Source organism: Convolutriloba macropyga, chromosome 11 (genome assembly GCF_964194025.1).
Source record: "Convolutriloba macropyga chromosome 11, txConMacr16.3, whole genome shotgun sequence".
NCBI lineage: Eukaryota > Metazoa > Xenacoelomorpha > Acoela > Convolutidae > Convolutriloba > Convolutriloba macropyga.
The window spans coordinates 51,717,685-51,743,762 of NC_134478.1; the positions used below are offsets into that span (position 1 = coordinate 51,717,685).

At 36.0% G+C, this 26,078-nt stretch overlaps 2 protein-coding genes across 2 annotated transcripts in view; both read right to left on the reverse strand.

The window, feature by feature from the left end:
* Positions 1–250: 250 nt before the first annotated feature.
* On the reverse strand, positions 251–3,460 carry LOC142349786 (cystatin-A-like). Its single transcript, XM_075401559.1, has 3 exons — positions 2,923–3,460; positions 1,232–1,333; positions 251–515 (listed from the first exon to the last, which is right to left on the reverse strand). Exons 1-3 carry the CDS (start codon positions 3,100–3,102, stop codon positions 387–389), a joined length of 411 nt encoding a protein of 136 aa, XP_075257674.1. The 5' UTR covers positions 3,103–3,460; the 3' UTR covers positions 251–386.
* Positions 3,461–3,867: 407 nt separating this feature from the next.
* Positions 3,868–26,078, reverse strand: part of LOC142349785 (interferon-inducible GTPase 5-like) — a 35,529-nt gene continuing 13,318 nt past the window's right edge. The window contains exon 3 of the mRNA XM_075401558.1: positions 3,868–4,077. The gene's annotated coding sequence lies outside the window, so the exon portion shown is untranslated. The remainder of the gene's footprint in view (positions 4,078–26,078) is intronic.

Here is a 26,078-nt window from a genome sequence, read left to right on the forward strand (position 1 = left end):
GGCTCCAGAACTTAAAATATTGCAATATTGCCATTACCTCAACTCTAACAGATCAAAAATCAATAGAAAACTATCAGTGGCTGAAAATATTAAATGAATTCGCAACTTAAGCCCATTGAAAAACTTCAGAAATTTCGGTCATTTCTTTTTTCATCAACGGGGGAATATTTATCTTCTCAGATCTCGTTTGCACAAAATGTTTAGCTTTTAACCACTTGCTTAGCTTTTCAAATTACTTTTCTACAAAACGTAAATAAAATATGTTTAAATTAAGCATGATTTGAACAGTATAAAAGATATATTCCTGATTTATGAAAAACTAAATATTAAGCCTGAATAACAATCAGAAGCATTAGTTAAGCACAAGACATGATGAACTTCTCAGTTCAAAAGAACTCAATTTCGTCATCTTTTCCTTTTCCGCTGAGGTGATCAGTGTATCTTGGATCCTCCTTTGTGTGCGGCAAGGGCTTGAAAGCTTTCACATGAAGGTAGTTGTCATCACCAACATTTATCTGCAAATAACAACAAACTTCAAGTAAAAATTACGTTACTCTTATAACAGTCACCGAAATTTCTAACTAAAAAGCCGAAGTGGTCGAGATGTGAGCAAGAATTTCGAAGTGACTTCACTTAATACATGCATTTTGAGTTTTAAAATGTCAAAACTTCAAGCCATTTTAACTTCTACTTAGGTATAGAGGAAATTCTGGTATATGCGTATATGCCTTTCAGCGTTTTAAAACATGTACGCCTATTTTGTATGAGACCTTAAACCGACCTTTCGTATCAGCCGTAATGTACTTCTTCTCTCTAAATTTCCTCATACACCTTCAGAACACTTAAATGCACATATTAAAATGCTAAAACTCTCTTGTGGCGCAAGTCACGAATGCCAGAAGTTCCTATATACAAAATCAGTTTACTTCCATAAACTTTCGTCATTTTAAAACGTGCAAAACGTGCGAAGTCACTCCGAAATTCAGGCTTAACAACTCGAAACGCTACGTTGTCATCGACAACCGTGAGAAGTTTTCAATGACTTCAAGCAGAGTCATGTAACCTATATTTAACAGACTGAGTAGAAGCAGATGTTAGAGTTTAATCTCTTTTACCATTGCCTCTTTTACCATTTGTTTTTTATTCTTATGTGTACCAGAGGGATAACAATGTTCTTTTTTTTATCTCTAGGCTCCAGAACTGACTTTAAAACGGCATCTATATCATTTACCTTCATGAAGTAGTTGGTTCCAGCCACTGTTTGCTTCTTGTAGCTCACAACTGTGAACTGTGAGTAACTTGTGTTCGTCCTCTCCTCGACCGAATCCCGCACCTAAAATAAGCAAAACATGTACAGGTTCAACTTCTTTTCACCCTTATTTAACTTGGCATGAGTAGAAAAAGGACAACATGGGGGCTCAATTAAGGTTGAGGGGTTTGAGCGGAGTGGGAGTCTAACCCGCCAAAAACCTGCCCATCAGAATATAATTTTGTCCTCTCAGCAGCTTTGGTAACTTGTACACTTAAACTAAGAAAGTATGAATCGCAAAAAAGAAGTCCAAAAGGATGACTAACAAAATTCCTGCAAATTTCCATCGAGAGCAATTAGACGACACATTTGAACTTTATTTTGAAAGAAAAGCTGAAGTTGAACACGCTCGTGAACTTTCTAATAGCTCTCACAATCTAAGTATGTTTAATAATGTTCCAAATTCGAAAAACTAGACACCTGAACATCAATATGCTGACTGCATGTTTTAAATTTGAAATTTCATCTTTAAATTGTTCCCAAGTCTCTTGCTACGTACTATTTAACTGATCCTGTAAAAATTCTATGCTAGCGAACGTTGTTAAGCTCAAAGTTCAGACTTGAAACGTGCAGATCTCAGGCAAAATGATGGTCACTGGCATGCCTTCCAATTTTTTAAAATTTTGCTTGGGTTGGAATTCAATTTGACTACAGTTAGTCGCGCAAAAATGCAACGTAAACAAATGATAGAAAAACTCGAGGCGAGAAATGAGCATCGTTTAGCCTGATATCTGCATGTTTTAAGTCTGAACTATGACCTTTAAAACGTTCACCAGCGTTGACACTTTCTTAGGGCGTTCCCAAGCAGATATTAGGCTTCACACGCGCATAACTTCCTGAGCGCTCACTTCCATTTCAGTTCTACGAAACTCACCAAAACATGAGAATATTCTCTACATAATCCCGGTTCCATCTGAGGCCCAAATATATTTATAAGTCAATATTTGCCTCACACCCCCCCCCCCCCCCCCTATATTTAAGTCAATGTTTATTGCGCGCTGATCAACTTCAAAATTTCTCAACATCACGTAAGTTTTATTAATCGTATTTAGTAGTTTTGAAACGTTTGCTATTGTTTTCATTTAGCAACCAGAATTGCGTAGTCTAATTGCAGGTTAAATCTCTCTTACAATTGTTTGAACACAGTGGGCAAGATTTTACCTTCTAAAGTTGTCTATTAAATCCACAATAAGAATCTTCCCTTTACCATCGAAGGCTTTAGAATTATGTTGATGTTTTCAGCTGCTTATAACCAATTTTTCAAGCTCAAGATCATGTTATGTTGAGATTTTTCCTTACCAATTAGATGTCTTAAAATTTTCCTATCAGCTTTTATTATTTTGAACCATGCTTTTTGGAGCATACATATGTGATGATTTATAGTCTGTTACATAAAATAGAATGAAGAAATTATTAGGTTGCAATCAGCTATCGGCTAACTGATTAAGACACTGACATCCAAATGAGCAGGCCGATGTTCACTAACATGTCGATGAAAGTTTTACCGTCCGATTCCATTGCAAGCCTAAGGGAATAATTTAATATCTCGCCAGAATCTTCACGGTTCCCATCCCCCAGGGAGCTTTAACACACGCTCTTTAAAAACCACTGACCTTATCGGCAACTTCCTGTGAATCACTATCGCATGCCAGCTCATTTCCGATTCCTCCTGGCCTTACCATCGTCACAACTGCGCTCTGGAAAACTACGGCCACAAACAACACCAGCAAGAGTTTGGTCAGAAACTGAACAGTGAAAAGTTGGCTGCTTGGGTTTTGAATCATAAAACGCATCTTCAAAGAATCACGAGACGAATGCGTAACAAGCTAAATATCAATGACTTCAGAATATATTTGAGTTAAAATTCAACTGCCTATATATGACACATTAACTTAAATGTCACAATTACACAAATGAAACAATTAGGTAGATGTAATGTAAATATTTAATCAACAGAAGCTTTCGTTAGTTTCAATGGTAAATAATTGAGCTTGGTTCGCGGGAAATTTCCTCAAGAAGTTTACAATTACAGCGAAATACTGAGAAATCTGAATTTCTCATATAGACTGCCAACAGACAAACGGTTGAGTGGTTAGATAACTACATGTGCAGTTGAGAATTGCTCATCTAGCGGGCAGATTTGGAAGTAAGCTCACCTCAAGTTTATAAGGTTAACAGATCGACCTTATTACACGATGAAAACCCTAGTTTCAGTTCTCTAATTCAGGCCAACAAATGAGAGTAGAATTTCGATTCAGTTCAGATCTTAGGCTAAATTTAGAGTGCAGATGAAATTACAGGTCAAGGTCGAACTGCTGTTACTCTTACGAGGACCATTTAAAAAATTTTTTCACTATTCTGTGACCCACCAACTTTTGAGTCGACTCTAATTAGCAGTTTTGGTGGTAGTCTAATACCGAAAACGCAAGATGAAATAAACTAAGAGGATCGCAAAGTAACCGGTCGCGAATAATTTTGCCCGTACAAATATACAAATTGTGACAAGGAATTCAGTTTTTGATTTAATTAGATAAAAGACGTTCTTAAATGAAGGCATGCACAATTTAATACTTTATTTAACATTTTTTAGAACAAAGCAATCTTTAGGACAATATAAATTCATGCAATTTCGGTACCTTGGGTGAAAACAAATATGTTTCTCCACAAATTGGCTTTCATTGATTCAGACCTGTACTGCAAAAGTGAGATGACGAGAGAGGAAAAGTCATTTTGAGAAAGTAAGTCACAGCTGATCAAATATTATTCACCTGAAAGAACAAACATAGCATGACAAGTCCTAAAATACAATCCAAATAATTGAATGAAGAACTCAGAACTACTGTACCTGACCAGCCGATCAGTAGAACAAAGCCGGCCAAAACAAAAACAATATTAAAAGTTGAGAAAAAACAGTATTCAAACTAAACAATATAATCATAGCTAAAACTATTGAAGCTTTTACCATCAAGGCCAAAGTTGATCCATTTAAATATACCCATTAGCCCACGCATAAGCCTTGAAAGAAGTTTATAGAATAAAGATAGATTAAAATAAATGGATAAACATGACAACAACTTGAAGTCTCTTAAGTTTACTTAAGTTTCTTATTGCGCAATAATAAACCAATTTTATATCTCTGAAATCAGCCCAGTAACCCATCTGCAACACCAAAGCAAGTTTCATTGGTCCGTACAGATTGAAAAACTTGGAAAACAAAAAATTTCAAAAAAATTTGAAAACAATTGCAAATTTTAAAGAAATGTTGCAAAAAATTGCAATTAATTTTTTTCAGAATCAATTCATTGTCCCCAGAGGCCGTCCAGTAACACCAATTCAAGCAGTAAAAGATTAATTGCGATGAACTAGGAACACGATAAAAACTAAGAAAATTTGAAAAAAAATTTCAAAATTTATTAAAAAATAGCAAAAGTCTTGATTGTAAAGTGCTGAAAACCTTTCCATTTCCCCCTATCAACTATGCAGTAACATATTATCAAAACCAGGAGGAGGTTACCTAGCCACTGAGGTAAGAAAAACTGGACAAGAACATTTAATTGCAAATTGCAAAAATTAAAATTTGTGATATTAAAATGTTGAAAAATTTTTCAAAAATTTTTCCTGGCAGAAAAAAAATGCGAAACCTTTTAACAAACCCTAAAAGAGTTTATCTTGCCCCTGAGCCCTGATAAACTCAAAAAAGATGAGAAAAATCTCCAGCTTTATGAAAAAATATGAAAATTCGTCTTTTTATATTGTTAAAAACCATTGCATTGCCACAATAAACTATGCAGTAACCTACTGTTGAACTCCAGCGGAGTTCGCAAGCCTCCTGCGACTGGCTAAACTAAAACAAAGATAAAAATTTCCAAAAAACTTGAAAATTTCAAAAATTAAGTTTAATTTGCGTGTTTATCTTAGCAGAACCGAAATATAAAGCTCATAAAATGGTCAGAAAAGGTAAATATATCTTGCAAAAGACCTTGCAAATATATCTTTATCAACTTTGCAAATGTCAATTCAAAACTGATTAAAAAACAACTCGAAAAAACCGTGAAAAATTGCGCCATTTTGGGCCCGAAAACTTCTAAAAATGACCTTTTAACCTTGAAATAAGGTATTCCCAGCAGAAGCATTTGAAGGACTACTAAAGCCAGCTTTGGGCCTCTAATGAAACTCAATGCCCACTGAGACTTACATGTTTATCCCATTTTGAAAGACCAAAGTCATGAAAAATGTGTGAACATCTTAAAAAAAGACAGCACCAATGCAATCCAATTGTTGGATTGTAAAAAACTTAGCTATACAAAGTTGGAAGAACGACACAACGCAAGGAGTCCATTAAAAAGCTTGAATTATTGAGTAGCAACTGATCCGAAGTGCGCTTGGCCTCATAGGTTGCAACAAGAAAGCAGACAACGAAATAAGAAAAAGGACAAATCCTGGGCTACAATTGAAGATTTTCATTGACAAAACAAACAACCAGATCTAAAAATGAATACCATGCACTGCAACCTTAGGAATAAAGCAACCAAAAAGTTGAACAACAGTTGGAAAAAAACGTAAGTCAAACTGCCACATTTGAAAAAACACTATCGAGAAAAAAACGTTTGTTCCTATTTAAAAATTCAAGTAAAAATTCAACAATTAACGACTCAAAATCGCCTGCTTTTTCGCTCCACATACTGTTTTGGCGTGACCAAAATCGCCACCTCAATTCGACATCAAAAAGCCCTCAAGTAGAACTACAATTCTTGTACCGACCCCTCTTGGGGGGGATATACTCAAATGGTTTTTTTTTGTTCAGACAATTTTTACCGATCGATATATTCATTGCAGAACTTTTTTTGAATTTCATTTTCTAGAGCAAGTTACCGATGTTTAAATTTTTGTGAACAATAGACCAATTTGCGTTAATTTTAATCAGATTTTCCTGAGTTTTGGCATAAAATTTCGTCAATTTTGCTAAAATATGTTACAATTGTTAAAAATAGTGTCGCTGATTTTGTTTTTAAGACAAAAAGTTTTGCTGACTATTTCGAGTCTACTTTTTTGGCAAAAATTTTGGCTATAAAAATTTCAAAATTTAGCATTTTGTCATCAAAAATAGCACAAAAAAGGTTCTTAGTCCACTTTGATTAAATTTACAGGATGTACACAACCAAAAACCACTAACACAATCTTTGTAAACTCCAAAGGCGCCTAGTTCTAACTCCATTGAGAGTCCTCTGTAATTAAAATTTTGACGTTTTTTGCTAACTTTAATCCATGATTATCAAAAACGCAGCATTTATTTTTGGTTTTTTAATTAAATTATCTTTATCTTTAATATTTGAAAAAATTGAAAGTGTTCCCAATTGACGAACAGCATTAGCAAGGCTAGTTTTGGACTATTCTTGGACTGTTACAACCCAAAAACAATTCTATTGTAATCAGTCAGTATTTTTTTAAAAAAAAATCGATGTTTTATATTAATTATAGAACAGAACAATTCAAATCAAAGCTCACTGGTGATAGGTCCGATTGGCTTACGTAACAGCGCCAAATTATTTTATCTAGTTTTTTCACTCGAAAAATTATGGTCGTTTTGTTTTTCAAAAAAAAAATTGATTTTTAAATACACAATGGCTTATCAAACTTTAATTTTTCTTAATTTGGTCCTAAATTGTAGCTTACTATCAGCAGAGAAAGAATGCTTCTTCTTTCTACTGAATACCGACTTAACCTTTATTGCGGTTTTACGCGTTATGGTTTTCTGTTTTGATACAACCAGATTTCATTTTTTTTATTTTTAGACATTTGCCTATTTTTCACGTTTTTTATCTCGTTTTCTAAAATTATCACATTATTGGCAGTTCACATATCACTTTACTGGAGTCCAAAATAAACACTATTGAACTTAAATAAACACTATCAAAATCTTTAAGGTAAAGATATGGTTTTAAGGGTTTCGACACCACTTTCTCGAATTTGCTTGAATTTTTTTACTTTTCTTTAACTGTCGTTTTTACGTTGTCTTTTTAGTCGTATAAAATTTCCTGGATGATGAAAGGTCTCATTGGTTTTATGAAGGAATAGATGAGCCGATATTCTAATTTTAGTGGATAGCTGATGGCTTTCATGACTTTGAAAATATTTGTTTTCAAAATTAAAAATAACTTGAACATCGCATTTTTGTTCTTACTGCCTTTTTGTTACCTAATCTCGTCAATTACAGGTCATACATGACATTATTGCCGTGAAGGCAAAGCGCAATTGTACAAAATCAAAAGTTTTTGAAGCATTCGCTATTACTTTACTGGCTTCGACTCGGGTTTTTTACAAAAAAGTTGAAAAAATTTTGTATTTGAATAAATTTTTGAATTTTGTAATATTTGATGTTCTTTTTGTAGACGTGAGACATATTCTAAATAGTTACAGGTCTCGAGGGCTTGCTTCCTTTGGCCGAATAAAGGAACCTATTTAAATTGTTCATTTTGCAGATAATGGCTTTCATGACTTTGAAAAAAAATTTCGAAAAATACAAAAAGTGTTAGTTAATTTTTCCTTTTTCCTTTTTTTGTCTACTTGTTAAACAGTATCATTAATGAGATGTCACATACCATATTTTCGGCATTCTAGGAGGCACAAAATATGGCTTTACGGCTTCGCCAGCTTTTTCTCGAAAGTTTTAATTGAAATTTTGTTTGTTGTCTCTTTCTTGTTCTTTTTGTAACCACATAAAAAATTGAATAAGACAGGATCTAATACCCTCCTATAGAAGCATAGGTAATCATAAATCTGTTAGATGCATTCAGTTGATATCTAATGGTACTTATTACTTTGAAATAAATTGTTTTTAAAAATATACGCGAAATTTTTTTAACTTTGCCGTTTTTGTTCAATTGTTACCCAGCATTACTATGGACTGGTCCCATATCATTTCTAGTAAAGTACAAGTTTTTTTGTCTAGTTTCAGTTTTATCTGACGCTATTTTGACTTTGTTATTAAGTTTTGGATGTAATTAATGTTTATTGTTGTTTGATTTTACTGTTCGTCTTGACTCGCTTTCTTAGTAATGGCAGATCTCATCAATCTAATGCGGCGTTTTTACTCCACTGAGTCGTTTGCTTTGGAGGCGGTCTTTTTGTTCATACACCATTTTTTTTTTTGAAAAATACTTGAATTTTAGGGGGTTTTCTATCTGTTCTTCATTTGGTAGAACATTATGCCAAAAATGTGGATGAGCGGGGTCGGAACATTATGAGCGATAGCACATTACCGAGCCACATTGTTCGGATAAAAACCAGTGGGATAAGTCCTGAACTACAATTTTCGAGATTCTGAAATACTGAAAATCGTTGGTTTGCAAAATCAAGAGAAAACCAATAATAGCGCACTCAGATATCGCAGCTAAAAAAATCTTTTTTAAACTTAAAACCTCTACACCGTCATTTTCTCTCCTACCCCCTCAGCAGATGCTTTAAGAAGACTGCACACTAACTATTTACTCTCAGGGTAAACAGTTTATTTCGCTATTGAGGATGAAAAAGTAAAATTGGTCAAACCAAAACTCGACCAAGAAACAAAAAATCGCATTTGACCAACAGCGCACAAATAATTGCAACAAAACTTTGATCGAAACAGACTGCCAAACGCAAGATGTTTGGCAGTCTCTTGCTGTCAAATGCTCATCATTTTTATATTAGCTCTAGGAGATTTTAAATATCCCCTGAGGGGATTTACATTACATTACCATTTACAACAAAAGCATTTATAAACGTTACCTTAGTAAACTATCGGAGCTCAACTTTAAGAACAATTGGTTAGATTGAATGTCACGGTAGAACAAATTATATTGCAGTGAAGTAAGGGTGGTTATAACTTTTTCATCCATCCAGTAGAATTTATCGAGGGTTGAATCTAACGCAACATGTTTGTCAGTCTGTTTCCAACAGCTGATCATTTTAATAATAGTCTTCTGAGTCTGAATATACCTATTCAGAGAGATGGGATGGGGTTGCTTCCTTGCAACAGCTTATTTTTCGCCACACATCCAGTACCAAAAATTCTTGTGGTTGCAGTCATTGACTCACAATAAAGTGTTTTCGACAAATAATAGAACATTTTGCATTCCTACCTAACGATTAGTTGTCAATTGACAGCACTGGATTGAGAGAAAAATAATATAAAAATAGCCAGTGAAAAAAAAAATTCAGCTTGCCATCTTAGATAAATATAATGTTTCCAAATTGTCACAGGTTCGGCTTGCTTGACCTCATTTGCAAAATTCGGCTTGCTAGCCTATCGGCTTGCTCGACCACCACCCAAAAAAAATGTTTGAAATTTTTCAACGAGATATAACGTTAAATTTTCCTAGATCTCAACATTCAATATTATTTATTATAATAACCGCAAAGTTCCACTCTACGAATGACCGCTACTTTTAACTTCTTTTCTCACATTAACAACACTTCCAAATGGTTCAAGTCTTGGATTCTAAAAAATATCAAATAAAAAGGATTTCAAAACCACTAAAATTATAACCGATTAACACATAATATTGTTTACATTGCAATAAAAGAAGGCGATTAACACAAGTTTATTTGGAAATCGAATTTTAAAAATATACAAATAATGGCTATTTTCTGTTATTGCCCCCATCCTTATATAGCCAGTCTATTTGCACCCCCCCATATGTACTTTTCGGTCCTTAGAGATCCCTTTTTAGTCATGATAAATTTCCGGTACAGGTAGACGAATGGACAATTTTTTGTTTCCGGTTGTCAAAAAAAATTAGTGCTATAAAGCTATTCCTGTGAAAGAAAAGCGCAAAAATATTAAAAACACGCATTATTCTTTGTCTGCTTACATTATAAGCAAAGTTCAATTACCATATACGTCTTAATTTCAAAACTTCGCTGCATAATTAAATTGTAAATACCGTTTGCATATAATTGTATATGTAAGTGTATGAAATGCAACCAGTATACTATAAGTGGGGGGTGCAAATGGACGTGGGGGGGGGGGGGGGGGGGGCAATAACAGAAAAGAGCCCAAATTTAACCCAGGGGTTATGAAATAAATTATGTTCAAAAAATATTATTCAAATGTTCAAGTAATTATTATTAGAAATCAGTGATATCATGACAGCATTGATAAGTGCATGAATTGATCAGGATGAGACAAGTCCATAAACTTGCCAGATTTCTGTTTCCATTGAGAACTGGTCTGTTCATTTATTTACTTGTTTTGCCTCGTGGCTACTACGAGTATGATTGTGTGTAAATGTATACATATGAATGCATAATTGATTATGAGTAGGACAGGTGAGTTGTTCAGGTAGAATTCTCTCTATTCAACAATCAAGTCATGTCTCTCTCAATCTTTCTATCGCAAAACTAAATTTACAGAAAGATCACGTATCCTAAAATAGTCCGACCAATAAGGCCATAGTCCATGGCTAATAAGGCAAACTAATCATTGATGGCTTGGTAAGTTTGTAAAATATCAATTGCAACTGTTGATATTATACCATCTGAAAGGGGAACATGTTTCTGATAAGACATACATATTATGGGGGGGGGGGGGGGTTGTGTTATACAGGCTTTGCCATATTCAAGTTGTCCTTTTCATATGGTATAAAATCACCAATTACAAATGGTATTTTACGGACAAACTTACAAAAACATCAATGACAGGCTCGCCGTATTAGCCCTAGAAGCCATCATGCATGTAAAACTTCGGATTAATTTCATTACACAGGCGCATTAGACACTATGCCAACTATGCAATATTTTCTGCTAAGCAACTGATATAAATTTTGACAATTTCAATACATGATTTTGGCTACCATCACAGATACTGCCACTTGACGAAAACAACTTTGAAAATAAACACAAATTTATACAAATGCAATGTTTAACACATGTGTCAAACAGTAGAGATACACAAAAATTGATTAAAATATATTTAAATTAAATTAAACAATTCAATTTGAAAGTCGGAATTATAAATATCGTCATCAAAATTTTTCACATCAAATAAAAATACTGGAATTTTTAATTAACAACGTTAACGTTAGTTAAAAGGGGAAACCAAAGATAATTCAGGACCATTTTGTTTCTCGAGAAATCTTGCTTTCAGTACATTTATCATTATTTTGGCGTTCGATTGAAATAATCCATATCAAAAAATCATGATTTTGATGGAAAAGCGGATGAACTACGAGGAGTAACAAATGAAGTTGACTAAAATTTCCGTTCTTCTACAAAAATCATCTCTTCATCCAAATATTTCTTGACTGTGAAATATTATAGGGATTTAGGTGAATCAAAATTATACTTAGCCGGAGCGGAGGGCATAAAATGATGAAGAAAATGATGAAAAGAGAAATTAGGGTACGTTAGAGGGCTACAATAAGCTTTTGTTCTTCAAAAAAGTGCGCAGTAGTTTTCCTTTTTCGTCTTCTGTGAAACCTTTCAGCATCTTCAAATATCGCAAATTTGGAAAAAAAATCATTAGGTCAAATTGAATTTATCAATCAGCCAAACTGATTTTCACGGCAAATTTGCACAAAAACGGAGTAGACAAAGAACTATCCAATATTAGTAAAACCTCTACCCATTTGAATGACTAAACGTTCTAATCAATTGACAGAAAGATTACCCGTACCTAACCTTCAGAGAGAATCAGTACTGAATCAAAGCAATTTCAGAGAAATTAAGGTTTTCAGTACTGAATCAGAGATAATTCAGAACAGATTCTGAATTTCTCTGATTCAGAGAAAAATTCAGAATCAACTTTCTCTGAAAATCTCTGAATCAGAGCGAAATCAGAATAACAATTTCTGAATCAACTCTGATTGAGAACTAAAATCAGAAATTTTTTAAAGCAGCAAAACAAACAAAATTGTGCAAAAACAACCGGCTCCGAAATAGGTCTGCAACAAAAGCAGTGATAAAAGTAGGCATCTTGAGTTTTTTTGCACTTTTTAGAATATAAAAATTAACTATGATTCTGATCATTTTTAAAACATCTGCCGCATAACTGAGCACCTGGTTCTATGATGCAATTAGAGAGTCTATGCAAACTAAGAATCTACCAAGATTTTGGTCAGAATGTGTTCCCTTGAGAAAAAAGAGTCATTATAGAAAAATAATTTGCGAATTTCTCTATAATCAGTTATATAATAAGTCATTGTGTTAAAGTAAATTATTTATTTTTCTTGATTTTTTATGTAAACTAAACCGTATGAACGCTTCGTACTTAATCTGGAAAAAAAGGTAAGAAAACATGTATGTGAATAAAAGTTGTCATTATTTGATGTACTTGCAATTGCAATAGAATTTTTCAATTTTTCAAACAATATGAAAACTCGTCACAAAATGTAACACCTTTCGAGGATATAAATAAAATATATCCACAATAATTGTGACTGAATTCTATAGTCGAAAATGGAATACGAATCGTGAAAAACGGGAGAAAATCTTTCCCACAATTCCACAAAAATCATTTTTTTTACTTTGTTTCTTCGGATATTAGACATATTATGCAGTATCTAACGAATAATAGCCGTGGAAGAACCTGAGAAAATTCCATCCCGAACAACATCAAGGTTTTTTACACTTCCAAATTTACACAAAAAAAATCTAGTTCCTGACATTCATAAGAGGTAATAATTCGTGTCTATGTCAACAAATAAACTCAGTGCAATAAGCACACCATTATTAAAATTTCTTGTTTGTTAAGGTCAAAAATGATTGTTATGCAAAAACAGACAAAAGTTCTCAAAAACACAGTAAAAGTTTTAGTATTTCATACAAAATCTTTGTGACCCACAGTAATTTGAAAAAAAGTTGTCCTTATTTAAAAAATTGCAATTGCAATAGAGAATTTTTTAATTTTTGCAACGATTTTTACATGAAAACTGGACACAAATTTGAAACCGTTTCGACGACAGAAGTAAAATAATTCCACGTTATTTGTAACTAAATTCCATAGTTGAAAATTGAATACGAATCGTGAAAAACGGGAACACATCTTTTTCAATTTTCTCTATAATCAGTTACATAATAATTCATGGCCTTAAAGGAAATTATTGTGATTTTCCTATTTTTTGGACAGAAATGACTGTATGGATGCTGTGCATCTTCAAACAATTCGGTCAGAAGACATTAATTTGAAAAAAAGTTGGTTATTTAAAGGATTTGCAGTTGCAATAGAAACTTTTTCAATTTTTGCAATAGAGACAATTATCTTTAAAAAACAGTTAATTTCAAAAAAAAATGGAAAACAATATAAATGAACTGAATTTATTATAAAAAAAATTCTTATCTTGAGAAATTATTTATTCTGCAGCCATTTTTTTGGAATGATAATACGAATACTTCTTCGAAACATATTTAACTCCAAACCTCTTTGATTGAAAATGACTCAGATATAATTTTTTGCGTGTACCTTAATGGATGTCAGAACAGAAGAGCTACTAGGCTGCTAAAAATTTAGCAGGCAGTCAGCCAGAGGACGTAAGTCACAACTTTTTCGCAGTTTTCGACTACAATTTGAATAAAATTAATTTTTCTAAATTTTCTTGATTATTTCCGAACTTTGGTAATATATCTCTAATTATTCAATCAAATTGTGCCCTCCTCAATGTCACCTTTTTTAAATATCACTCTGGTTTTGCTCGCATAGGTTAGTTTGTATGCCAAAGTGACCTGATGAACAGGTTAATTAAAGGTAATTGTTAAAAAATAATCTTTTACACAATTTTGTTTGTTCAAGGTGATACATCAAAATATACAGGTGCAACTAGTGTTTATTGAATCACGAAATGTTTCCTGTAGACAGTTCTCAAACATCTTTGCCAGCAAAAATGCCATTTTTTACTTTCCGTTAAAACATTGATACCTGATGATCTGGGATTTGTGTTATGAAAAAAACATTCCTGCCTTTACTACCTCTATCGAGGAAATTGAGGTTACACCTCGTGGGTTAAACTTTGACGAATTCATTATCTCCATGATGAACATAAATGCGTTGAGTAGAACAACATTAGAAATCCTTCTGATGCTGTTCTTTTGCAAGTTTTGAAGAACTGTAACTGGTCGGATAAAACAAAGCTTTTTTCAATTTTTTATTAACATATCAAGAACTGCGCGAAAGAAATCCAGCAGTTTTGGTTTGGTTTCTGTTGATTATATACTCCTGTCGATTGTGCTAGCCATTTAGTCGCTTAAATCATTCTTATACAAACTTTTTAACGGTTAAATGCAAAAATATTGTTTTTGGGTAACCTTGGTACAAAATTTAACATTTTGCGCATTTGAACTAGTTTTAGCGTGCAATTAGAGTTTTCCAAGCTAAAAATAGGTCCCCTAAGCTAGCCGTACCCGTGTTTAAAGGTTTGCCGACAACTTTTACTTTTTGACGATTTCATCAAAGTTTGACGACTGTCATATTTTGCCAAAACATACAAAACATCTTAGCCTTCATGGCGAGGTGGGGAATTTTTTCCCACCTCTCCATGAAGGTTGGCTGTGACCAAGAAAGCCGATGTGCACCAGAATTACACCCAGAAACTTCCTGACAATGTTGTTTCACATCAGTATTGGTGACTTGGGGCATCGCTTGTGGCCCGAAAAATGGGGTATAAATCAGTATTTTTCTAATATCTTCTAAAGTACATAACCATATTGAGGGGGGCACGGTCGCAGTTTGTTGGCCGAGAACTGCTCTTGTATGTCATGTTACATGCTCTCTGTAACCAGGAGGGTGAAAAAGTTATTTTTTGTCAAATTTTCAAAAAGTCGATATTTTGGGTCATGTTGCCTCAATCAAAACCGGTACCCCAAAATACCCAAGTAACCCTACATATATAGGTTCTTAGATTCTTCAGATAGTGCGGAGTATCCCATATATATATATATATATATATATATATATATATATATATATATATATTCTATATAGTTTTTATGAGTTGAGGGGTTCAATTTTTGCTCTGTACACGCAGAACCCGGATTTTAGCCCATTTTCGGACGTGTCGGCCATGGCATAGTAAAGTTGACAAATTTTTTGTCCAGATTATAAATTATAGTGATTTAGATTCCTCATTTGATGGGGGTCAAAGCAGGTCCAGTGCTCCGGTCAAAATAGGTCAAATCTGGTACGGTACCTTGTTTTTGAAACATCTCCTTAGAATGAACCGATTTTTGATCAGTTTGTTGCATTGAACTCAGCTTGAGCCGTACTTTAATCTCTGTAAATGGCGTTTTGTTTATTTCAGCCGTTTTTGAGAAATTGGCCTCGACACATACGGTCATTTTGACAATTTAGTGACTGGTAAGTTTCGCTCTGATGTCCTTTTCAGATAGGTCTTTAGTTATGGCTGATTGTTTAAAGGGATTCGAAATTCCTCGAACTAAAGAAAGACTCTCATATTACCGTTCAGAGTCCATTGAAATATTTGACAACGAGCTTCCAGAAAAGGTCAGTTTTCATGTTTTCTCATGTAAATGCATGCATGCAGCAATGCTGCCGAGTTATAGCGCGGGAGACCCCTGCGTTTTCTCCGGTAGCATTAATATACTTTTGTGTAGCCATGTAGGAAAACTTAAGAAATTTAAATGGTTATGTAAACTGCAATTGTGCAAAATACTTGGTCAGAATAGGTTCATTTGAACAAAAGTTGTATCTATTTGAAGAAGTTGGCATTGAAGAAGCCAAAATAACGCATCTAGTTATAGAATAGGTGTCATTTGTATTGTAAAATATAGCAATTTCCTGGGATTTTGGGTTGGGATCCAATGTACAGGTTGTGTGAAATGTGAAAAAGATTTGGTCAGTATGCGTTTATTTGAAAAAAAAGTTGTCATTACTTAAGGAATTTGCAGTTCTCTCTATTATCAGTTTATTGTAGGTCTCAGTGGTATAGTAATATATGCCTTTTTCGGAGATTTTTGAATACCTGAACTGTGAATCTACAAAAGAATTGGTCAGAATGTGCTAATTTGAAAAAAAGGACATTATCTAAAGAAGTTGCAATTTTCTCTAATCTTTTTTGAAATAGGTCGGTGTGGTAATGTGAAATATTGATTTTTTAGGAGTTTTGGTCTAATACCAACTGTATGGTCTATTTAAGGTATAAGTGTGCAAAAGATTTGCTCAGAATCTGTTTATTTGAAAAAAAAGTTGTCATTATTTAAAGAAGTTGAAATTTTCTCTATAATCAGTTTTAAAATAGGTTTTATTGGTATTGTGAAAGATTGCTATTTTCCGGTATTTTGGTTTAGAACCAGTTGCATGGGCTACGTGAATTGTGAATCTGCAAAAGATTTGGTCAGAATAAGTTTATTTAAAAAAAGTTGTCATTATTTAAAGAAGTTGCAACTTTCTCTATAATCAGTTTTAAAATAGGTTTTACTGGTATTGTGGAATATTGCTATTTTCCGGTATTTTTGGTTTAAAACCAGTTGTATGGGCTATGTGAACTGTGAGTCTGCAAAAGAAATGACAAGAATACGTTTATTTGAAAAAAAGTTGTCATTGTTAAAAAAAAGTTGCAACTTTCTCCATAATAAATTTTTTGTTAGAATATCGATCAAAGTAGAGTTTTAAACTTAGTGAGAATCAGAAAGAAAGTTTTACTTACCAGATTAGAAAGGCAAAAGCAAATTGATTTCGTCAAAAATGCATCGTCAAGAAATGGTGCTTAGAATCAATATTCGGTTCAAATTGGTGAATCTAGATAACTAATATTAGAGTGAGATTATTTGATGTTGAATCTTCCCAGCATGTATTGAATGATTATGATACCAACGGAAATGTGAACAAATTCTTAGAAAAATGTAAATGCATACCATCTATGGTACTCCCTGCGACTGATTTCTGGGAAATTTGCAGAAGCAAACCATATTGGGTAACACTTGCGACCCCCACGGTATAAATCATGGTGCTAACATTAGTTTTGTATTTTGACTTTCTCGCACTGATAATGGGTATATATACAGCTGATTTTTGAGCCTTTTTTCATCCCCAAAATCAAATCACCATCTTGATCTAATAATCAGATCTCTCCTGTAAATCTCTAAATTCTACTGTAAAATATCACTCTTGTTATTCTCTCATTTTGCGAAATTAATTTTTCTACTTAGTTAAAAACGCTTTTTATTCCGCTTGCGAAAACCCTTAACCCAACAGGTTATGGGCCCAGAAATTTTCTAAGTCATAAAACTAATTTCTAAAACAACTAATTTGTTGTTGACAGTCATAATGCGTTTATGCTTAGTACCTTTTCTTTTCACGACTGTTTTGCCTGCTCAAACTACGATGGATCAACAGACAGTGAAGCTGCTGACCTACACAGGAAAGGTACAGGACTTTCCATTATGAAGCACAAGATTTGTGGCAATGATGCAGACGAAGGGACTCTACAAATCATTACTTGGGACAGAGGAGCAACCCAACGAGCCTGCACTAGCCAATGAGGCAAGCAATGATGAAAAGAAGAACCAAAAGGTGCTGAAAGATGCATATAATTATAACAGCAAAACAGGACCGACATTTTGTCATTTGGTACGGTACCTCTATGTTGAAATATCTCCACGTAGAGTGAACCGATTTCTCATCCGTTTGTTGATTTGAACTCAGCTTGAGCCGTAATTGAATCTCTATAAATGGCGTTTTCCTTCAGCCGTTTTTGAGAAATTGGCCAGGAAACATACCGCAATTTTGACATTTTAGTGTCCGGTGTTTCAACTTGGGAAAATGTGAAAATCATGAAATTCACTAACAGATATTGGTTCTTTGAACTCCATTTATGATGGGGCAATTCCCCATATATATTTTGTATAGAGTTTTTGGGGTTTCAGAGGTCTATTTTCAATCTGCAAATGCCCCCCCAACCCTCTAATTTGGTGCTCATAATGTGGTATTTCACTTGTAAAAGTGAGTAAAATTGACAAATTGTGTCAATAGGACTGGTCTCATAGATCCTCTGAAAGCAACTATGGCATGCTACGTCACGTATCTGATTATAATTACAGTTCGGATGTCGGGGAATTACTATTATTCTAGGGTAAGGGCGTTTCGTCCCATGAGGTGCACTCCCCCTGTCCTTTTGAGACGCCGGTTAGTCGGTTCTGCCCCCCCCCCCCCCCCCGCTGGGCTTTTTGTGCATCTCATCTTGGGGATGTAGTGTCTGTGCGGACAAGTTTCGCGGGCGTTTTTGTCCGCTTCGTGGTATGACTTGACACTGAAATTGATAATTGATGTCCTTTTCAGATAGGTCTTTAGTTATGGCTGATTGTTCAAAGGGATTCAAAACTCCTCGAACTAACGAAAGACTCTCATATTACCGTTCAGAGTCCATTGAAATATTTGACTACGAGCTTCCAGAAAAGGTCAGTTTTTATGTTTTCTCATGTAAATGCATGTATGCAGCATTGCTGCCGAGTTATAGCCCGGGAGAACCCTGCGTTTTCTCGGTAGCATTAATGTACTTTTGTGTAGCCATGTAGGAAGACTTAAGAAAATTAAATGGTTATGTAAACTGCAATTGTGCAAAATACTTGGTCAGAATAGGTTCATTTGAACAAAAGTCGTATCTATTTGAAGAAGTTGGCATTGAAGAAGCCAAAATAACGCATCTAGTTATAGAATAGGTGTCATTTGTATTGTAAAATATAGCAATTTCCTGGGATTTTGGGTTGGGATCAACTGTATAGGTTGTGTGAAATGTGGAAAAGATTTGGTCAGTATGCGTTTATTTGAAAAAAAGTTGTCATTATTTAAGTAATTTGCAATTCTCTCTATTATCAGTTTATTGTAGGTCTCAGTGGTATAGTAATATACTGCCTTTTTCGGAGATTTTTGAATACCTGACCTGTGAATCTACAAAAAGAATTGGTCAGAATGTGTTAATTTGAAAAAAAGGACATTATCTAAAGAAGTTGCAATTTCCTCTAACCTTTTTTGAAATAGGTCGTTGTGTATTGTGAAATATTGATTTTTAGGAGTTTTGGTCTTATACCAACTGTACGGTCTACTTAAGGTATAAGCGTGCAAAGGATTTGCTCAGAATCTGTTTATTTGAAAAAAAAGTTGTCATTATTTGAAGAAGTTGAAATTTTCTCTATAATCAGTTTTAAAATAGGTTTCATTGGTATTGTGAAAGATTGCTATTTTCCGGTATTTTGGAATAGAACCAGTTGCATGGGCTATGTGAATTGTGAATCTGCAAAAGAAATGGCCAGAATACGTTTATTTGAAAAAAGTTGTCATTATTTAAAGAAGTTGCAATTTCTCTATAATCAGTTTTTAAAATAGGTTTTATTGGTATTGTGAAATATTGTTATTTTCGGGTATTTTTTAGTTTAGCAATTTTTAGTTTAGAAATTTCACGAAATCTTTACCCGTATCGAAGGTGGAAACATTCAGAACTGTTTTGATGGGAACAGACTCTACGCAATCAGCTCAAGTCTGAGTGGTGGTGTTAGAATATCGACCAAACTATAGTCTTAAACTTAGTGAGAATTAGAAAGAAAGTTTAACTTACCAGATTATAAAGACAAAAGCAAATTGATTTTAATCAGATAATTTATATAAAAGAATCATCAAGAAATGGTGCTTAGAATCAATATTCGGTTCAAATTGGTGAATCTAGACAACTAATATTAGAGTGAGATTATTTGATGTAAAATCTTCCCTGCATGTATTGAATGATTATGATACCACCGGAAATGTGAACAAATTTTTAGAAAAGTGTAAATGCATACCATCTATGGTACCCCCAGCGACTGATTTCTGGCAAATTTGCAAAGCAAACAATATTGGGTAACCCATGCGACCCCCACTTTAAATCATGGTACTAAGATTAGTTTTGTATCTTGACTTTCTCGCACTGATAATGGGTATATAAACAGCTGACTTTTGAGCCTTTTTTTCATCCCCAAAATCAAATCACCATCTTGATCTAATAATCAGATCTCTCCTGTAAATCTCTAAATTCTACTGTAAAATATCATTCTTGTTATTCTCTCATTTTGAGAAATTAATTTTTCTACTTAGTTAAAAATGTATTTTATTCCACTTGCGAAGACCCGTAACCCAACAGGTTATGGGCCCAGCAATTTTCTAAGTCATAAAACTATTTTCTAAAACAACCAATTTGTTGTTGACAGTCATAAACCGTTTATGCTTAGTACCTTTTCTTTTCACGACTGTTTTGCCTGCTCAAACTACGATGGATCAACAGACAATGAAGCTGCTGACCTACACAGGAAAGGTACAGGACTTTCCATTCTGGAGCACAAGATTTATGGCAATGATGCAGACGAAGGGACTCTACAAATCACTTCTTGGGACAGAGAAGCAACCCAATGAGCCTGCACCACTAGCCAATGGGGCGCGCAATGATGAAAAGCAGAACAAAAAGGTGCCTAAGGATGCATATGAGAATGAAGTTGCAGACATCAAGGAGAAACGGAACAATGTGTGGTACCATCTGGCACTGACTCTAGATGCAACAATCCTTATGCTGATGAGACATGACTGTGTGGGAGATGACGGCATCGGAGATGGAGCAAAGGCTTAGAAGCTTTTGCAAGAGAGATTTCAGAGTGCGGAGACGCCGACAGTGGTGGCTTTGGTGGCACAGCTTACTCGACTGCAGCTCAAGGATGCTGAGGATTTGGATAGCTTCTTCATCAGAGGACATGAGTTGCTCACAAGGCTACAAGAAGCCAATGAGGGTCTGCCAATGAGGTATGAAAGTTTTGTTGTACAGGAAAGCTTTAACCCGGCAACGAACTTCACAGAGTTGAGGAAAAGGCTGCAGACCTTCCATGAGAGCACAGCACATAGGCACAAGGGACAAAGTGGTTCAGTGGCACTGGCAGTGAAGCGTGACTAAAAGAAGGGACCCAAGAAAGGAAGCTGCTTTGTGTGTGGGATCTCCGGACACTTTGCCAAGGACTGCAGGAAGGAGACAGCACAATGTAGCAAGTGGTGAGAAAGGTCACCTAGACAGGGCATGCAAGCGACAAAGAGATGGAGCCAAACATGAGTCAGTGGCAATGGGTCCAATGGGTCCGACAGTGGTTGTACAGATCACATAGTGACGAACATCGATGCGTTCCTGGACTTTGTGCCCATTCAATCAGTGGTCAGAAATCCCAACGAATAGGCTTCCGGAGTGGTGGGCAGAGGCTGTGTGACAATCAGCATACTCTCAAAGGGGAATTCCAATGCGAACTCAAAAATGTTTTGTGTGTGCCGGACTATTCTTCAAACCTCTTATCAGTCTCAAGATGCACGGAGTGGGGACATAGCTTCCCATTCGAGAGAGGAAATAGCTGCATGAAACTCCAGAAGGGAACTCGGGTAAAACTAACAAGAAAAAAATTTGTTTTACCTACCCTGCAGCGTTCTAGAATTCAGGATGAGTTCCAACAGCCCGAAACTTGACAGTGCAAGGAAGTGGCACAGAAGATTGGGTCATTTGAATCAAGCGGATGTGGTCAGGAAAACACCAGAGACAGTGGGGAACTCGATGATTTATGCAATGTGTGAGCATTGGCCAAGATCACAAAGACTCCAGTACCAAGAGTGGCAGAGACCCAAGCAGAAGAGAAGCTGGAGAGGGTGTTCACAGACGTGATGAGACCTTTCAGAGTAGAGTCACTGTCAGGGTTCCGGTTCTGCATTGTGTTTGCAGACCAGTACACGAAGTTTGTGTTTGTGGACTTGCTTGAGGCAAAGAGTGAAGCACTGGCAAGCCTGAAGAAGTTTGTTCTCAGTGTGGGGACGCCCATGAAGCTGAGACAAGACAATGCGAAGGAGTTTCTCTCAGAGCAGTTCAAGATGTACTGTTTAGATGCAGGCATTCTACAGAAGACCATATCAGAGACGCCACAACAGAATGGGTTAGCTGAGAGGTGCAACAGGACACTGCTGGAGATGGCAATATGCTTGCTCATTGACTCGGGTCTTCCCAAGATGATGTGGGGGGCAGCAATTCTCCATGGAACAAGGATCAGGAACTTGGTTGTGGGACGAGAAGAAAAATGCCCAGCAGAGCTGATGCGAGGTATAAAACCTAAGCTTTCAATTAGTCAACTATCTGTTTTTGGTTGCACAGTCTTCATGAGGAAGCGGGACAGAGATGTCAGCAACCTTGAACCCAAGGCACTGGAAGGAAAGCTTGTGGGTTACACTGAAGGAGACAACGGATACCTGGTGTATGTACCCAACACACGGAAGGCTGTGGCAGTTCGAGATGTGACCATCAAGGAGCCCGAAGTGGGATCAATTCCTGACAACACAGACGCCCAACCTACTAGATGAGGGGTTACAGCAACTGGGGATCTGGCAACCAGATGATGGTCATCACGACGATGGCAACAAAGAGGAGCAGGGCACATCTGCAATAAAGGAGGAGTGGCATTACGCAGAGAGCGTGAACACTCAAGAAACGACACTGAGACGAGATGCCTCAGATGTTGAGGAAGCAGCACTGGATGAAGAATCTACTGCAACAAGAGTGAGTCTCAGAGACCCGGAGTCAATGGAAGACAGTGAAACGGAGTACTTCTCACAGAAAGGTGGCTTCTTTGAAGAGGCACTGGAGCAAGCGGATAGGGCAGAGTCCAGACGAGGGACACGAGCAAGGAATGTTCCGCAACTTTTTAGAGAAGTCAGGACCCAACTTGCCGTGACTGAGGGTGACTATTTGGAACCCAAAACAGTCTACGAAGCCAAGCAAGGTGACGATTGGGACCAGTGGCACCGGGCAATGAAGGACGATGTCAAGGCACTCCAAGACAACGAGACTTGGAACCTAGTGAGACCACCCACAGACAGGGACGTCATACCGGACAAATGGGTCTACAAAGTGAAATTGGGACCCAGTGGCCAAGTGGACAAATATAAAGCACGCTTCAATGGCTTCAAACAGGTGGAAGGACTGGACTACTTTGAGACTTTTGCGCCTACCTGTAAACCAGAGACATTCAGGATTCTACTTCAACTATCAGCGAAGCAGGGCCATGTGATGCACCAGTTTGATGTCAAGACGGCTTTCCTGCACTCACCAATAGAGGAAGAAGCGTATCTGTAACAGCCAGAGGAGTTTGTAAAACAAGATGGGGAGACGTTAGTATGCCGACCGAATAAATCAAATTCTGGTTTGAAACAGGCAGCAAACAACTGGTATAAGGAACTGGCAAACTTCCTACTGACACAGCAGTTCACCAGAAGCAGGAATGACCGAAGCACGACAGTGATCTCCGATGTCAAAAAGGCACTCGAAGCAACATTTCACATGCAAAACACAGGGAGATTACACTGGTTTCTGGGTCTACGAATCAGACGAGAAGAAGGCAAAGTCACAGACGACCAAGAATGCTACATAGAAACAATGCTTGAGCGGTTTTAAAAGGATCAATGCAAAACCTCAAGAACCCTCAGCTGATTTGAATTTGAAACTTCAGACAGCACAGAACGGAGACAGAAAACTGGACCAGAGGATCTACAGAAGCTTGGTTGGATCACTTCTGTATCTGGCCAAACACACGAGGCCAGACATCATTTTCACAGTCAACATTCTGTCAAGACACATGAATGCACCTACCAATCAACACTGGATGTGCAGTAAAAGACTTCTGCGATATCTTCAAGGTTCAAAAGGTTTAAAACTTACTTACACAAAAGAAGCTAGCTATGATTTAGTGGGGGAAAGTGATGCAGACTGGTCTGGTGACGTGAACGACAGAAAATCAACGACGGGCTACTACTTCAAGCTCAACGGACCTGCCGCAGCACTCAGCTGGGGTGTCAAGAAGCAGGCCACAGTTGCTCTTTCTTCATCAGAAGCAGAATATCAGGGCATGGCAGCAGCAGTTCAAGCATTGTATCTGAAACAACTACTGGACGATTTCGGTATCCAACAGAAACATCCAATAGCAATTGGAGAGGACAACCAGAGTTGTATTAAATTGTGCCAAAACCCAGTCATGCACAAGAGGAGCAAACATTGAGTATAAATTTCACTCCATTCGGGACAAGACGGAAGATGGGACTATTTCAATTCACTACGTTCCTACTGACAAAATGGCAGCCGACATCTTCACGAAATCTTTACCCGTATCGAAGGTGGAAACATTCAGAACTGTTTTGATGGGAACAGACTCTACGCAATCAGCTCAAGTCTGAGTGGTGGTGTTAGAATATCGACCAAACTATAGTCTTAAACTTAGTGAGAATTAGAAAGAAAGTTTAACTTACCAGATTATAAAGACAAAAGCAAATTGATTTTAATCAGATAATTTATATAAAAGAATCATCAAGAAATGGTGCTTAGAATCAATAGTTGGTTCAAATTGGAGAATCTAGATAACTAACATTAGAGTGAGATTATTTGATGTAAAATCTTCCCAGCATGTATTGAATGAGTGATACCACCGGAAATGTGAACGAATTCTTAGAAAAGTGTAAATGCATACCATCTATGGTACTCCCTGCGACTGATTTCTGGTAAATTTGCAGAAGCAAACCATATTGGGTAACCCTTGCGAACCCCACTGTAAATCATGGTGCTAAGATTAGTTTTGTATCTTGACATTCTCGCAGTGATAATGGGTATACATACAGCTGATTTTTGAGCCTTTTTTCATCCCCAAAATCAAATCACCATCTTGATCTAAAAATCAGATATCTCCTGTAAATCTCTAAATTCTACTGTAAAATATCACTCTTGTTATTCTCTCATTTTGAGAAATTAATTTTTCTACTTAGTTAAAAACGCTTTTTATTCCGCTTGCGAAAACCCTTAACCCAACAGGTTATGGGCCCAGAAATTTTCTAAGTCATAAAACTAATTTCTAAAACAACTAATTTGTTGTTGACAGTCATAATCCGTTTATGCTTAGTACCTTTTCTTTTCACGACTGTTTTGCCTGCTCAAACTACGATGGATCAACAGACAGTGAAGCTGCTGACCTACACAGGAAAGGTACAGGACTTTCCATTCTGGAGCACAAGATTTGTGGCAATGATGCAGACGAAGGGACTCTACAAATCATTACTTGGGACACAGGAGCAACCCAACGAGCCTGCACTACTAGCCAATGGGGCGAGCAATGATGAAAAGAAGAACCACAAGGCGCTGAAAGATGCATATAATTATAACAGCGAAACAAGGCACAGACATTTTGTCATTTGGTACGGTACCTCTATGTTGAAATATCTCCGTAGAGTGAACCGATTTCTCATCCGTTTGTTGATTTGAACTCAGGTTGAGCCGTAATTGAATCTCTATAAATGGCGTTTTCTTGTGAAACATTGCTTTTTTCCTGTAATTTTCGTTTAGAAACAGTTGTATGAGCTATGTGAACTGCGAATCTGTAAAAAAAATCACCAGAATACGTTTATTTGAAAAAAAAGTCATTATTTAAAGAAGTTGCAATTTTCTCTATAATCAGTTTTGAAATAGGTTTTATTGGTATTGAGAAATATTGCAATTTTCCGGTATTTTTGGTTTAGAACCAGTTGTATGGGCTATGTGAACCGTGAATCTGCAAAAGAAATGGCCAGAATACGTTTATTTGAAGTTGTCATTATTTAAAGAGGTTGCAATTTCTCTATAATCAGTTTTTAAAACAGGTTTTATTGGTATTGTGAAATATTGTTATTTTCCGGTATTTTTGGTTTAGAACCAGTTGTATGGGCTATGTGAACTGTGAATCTGCAAAAGAAATGGCCAGAATACGTTTATTTGAAAAAATAGTTGTC

What these genes read in the sequence shown, in the direction of transcription:
- LOC142349786 (XM_075401559.1), bottom strand. Translation starts at nt 3,102, where the DNA reads ATGCGTTTTATGATTCAAAACCCAAGCAGCCAACTTTTCACTGTTCAG. An exon ending in CACAGGAAGTTGCCGATAAG is followed by an intron (nt 1,334 to 2,922) that starts GTCAGTGGTTTT and finishes TGCTTATTTTAG; the next exon opens with GTGCGGGATTCGGTCGAGGA. An exon ending in GAACCAACTACTTCATGAAG is followed by an intron (nt 516 to 1,231) that starts GTAAATGATATA and finishes TGTTATTTGCAG; the next exon opens with ATAAATGTTGGTGATGACAA.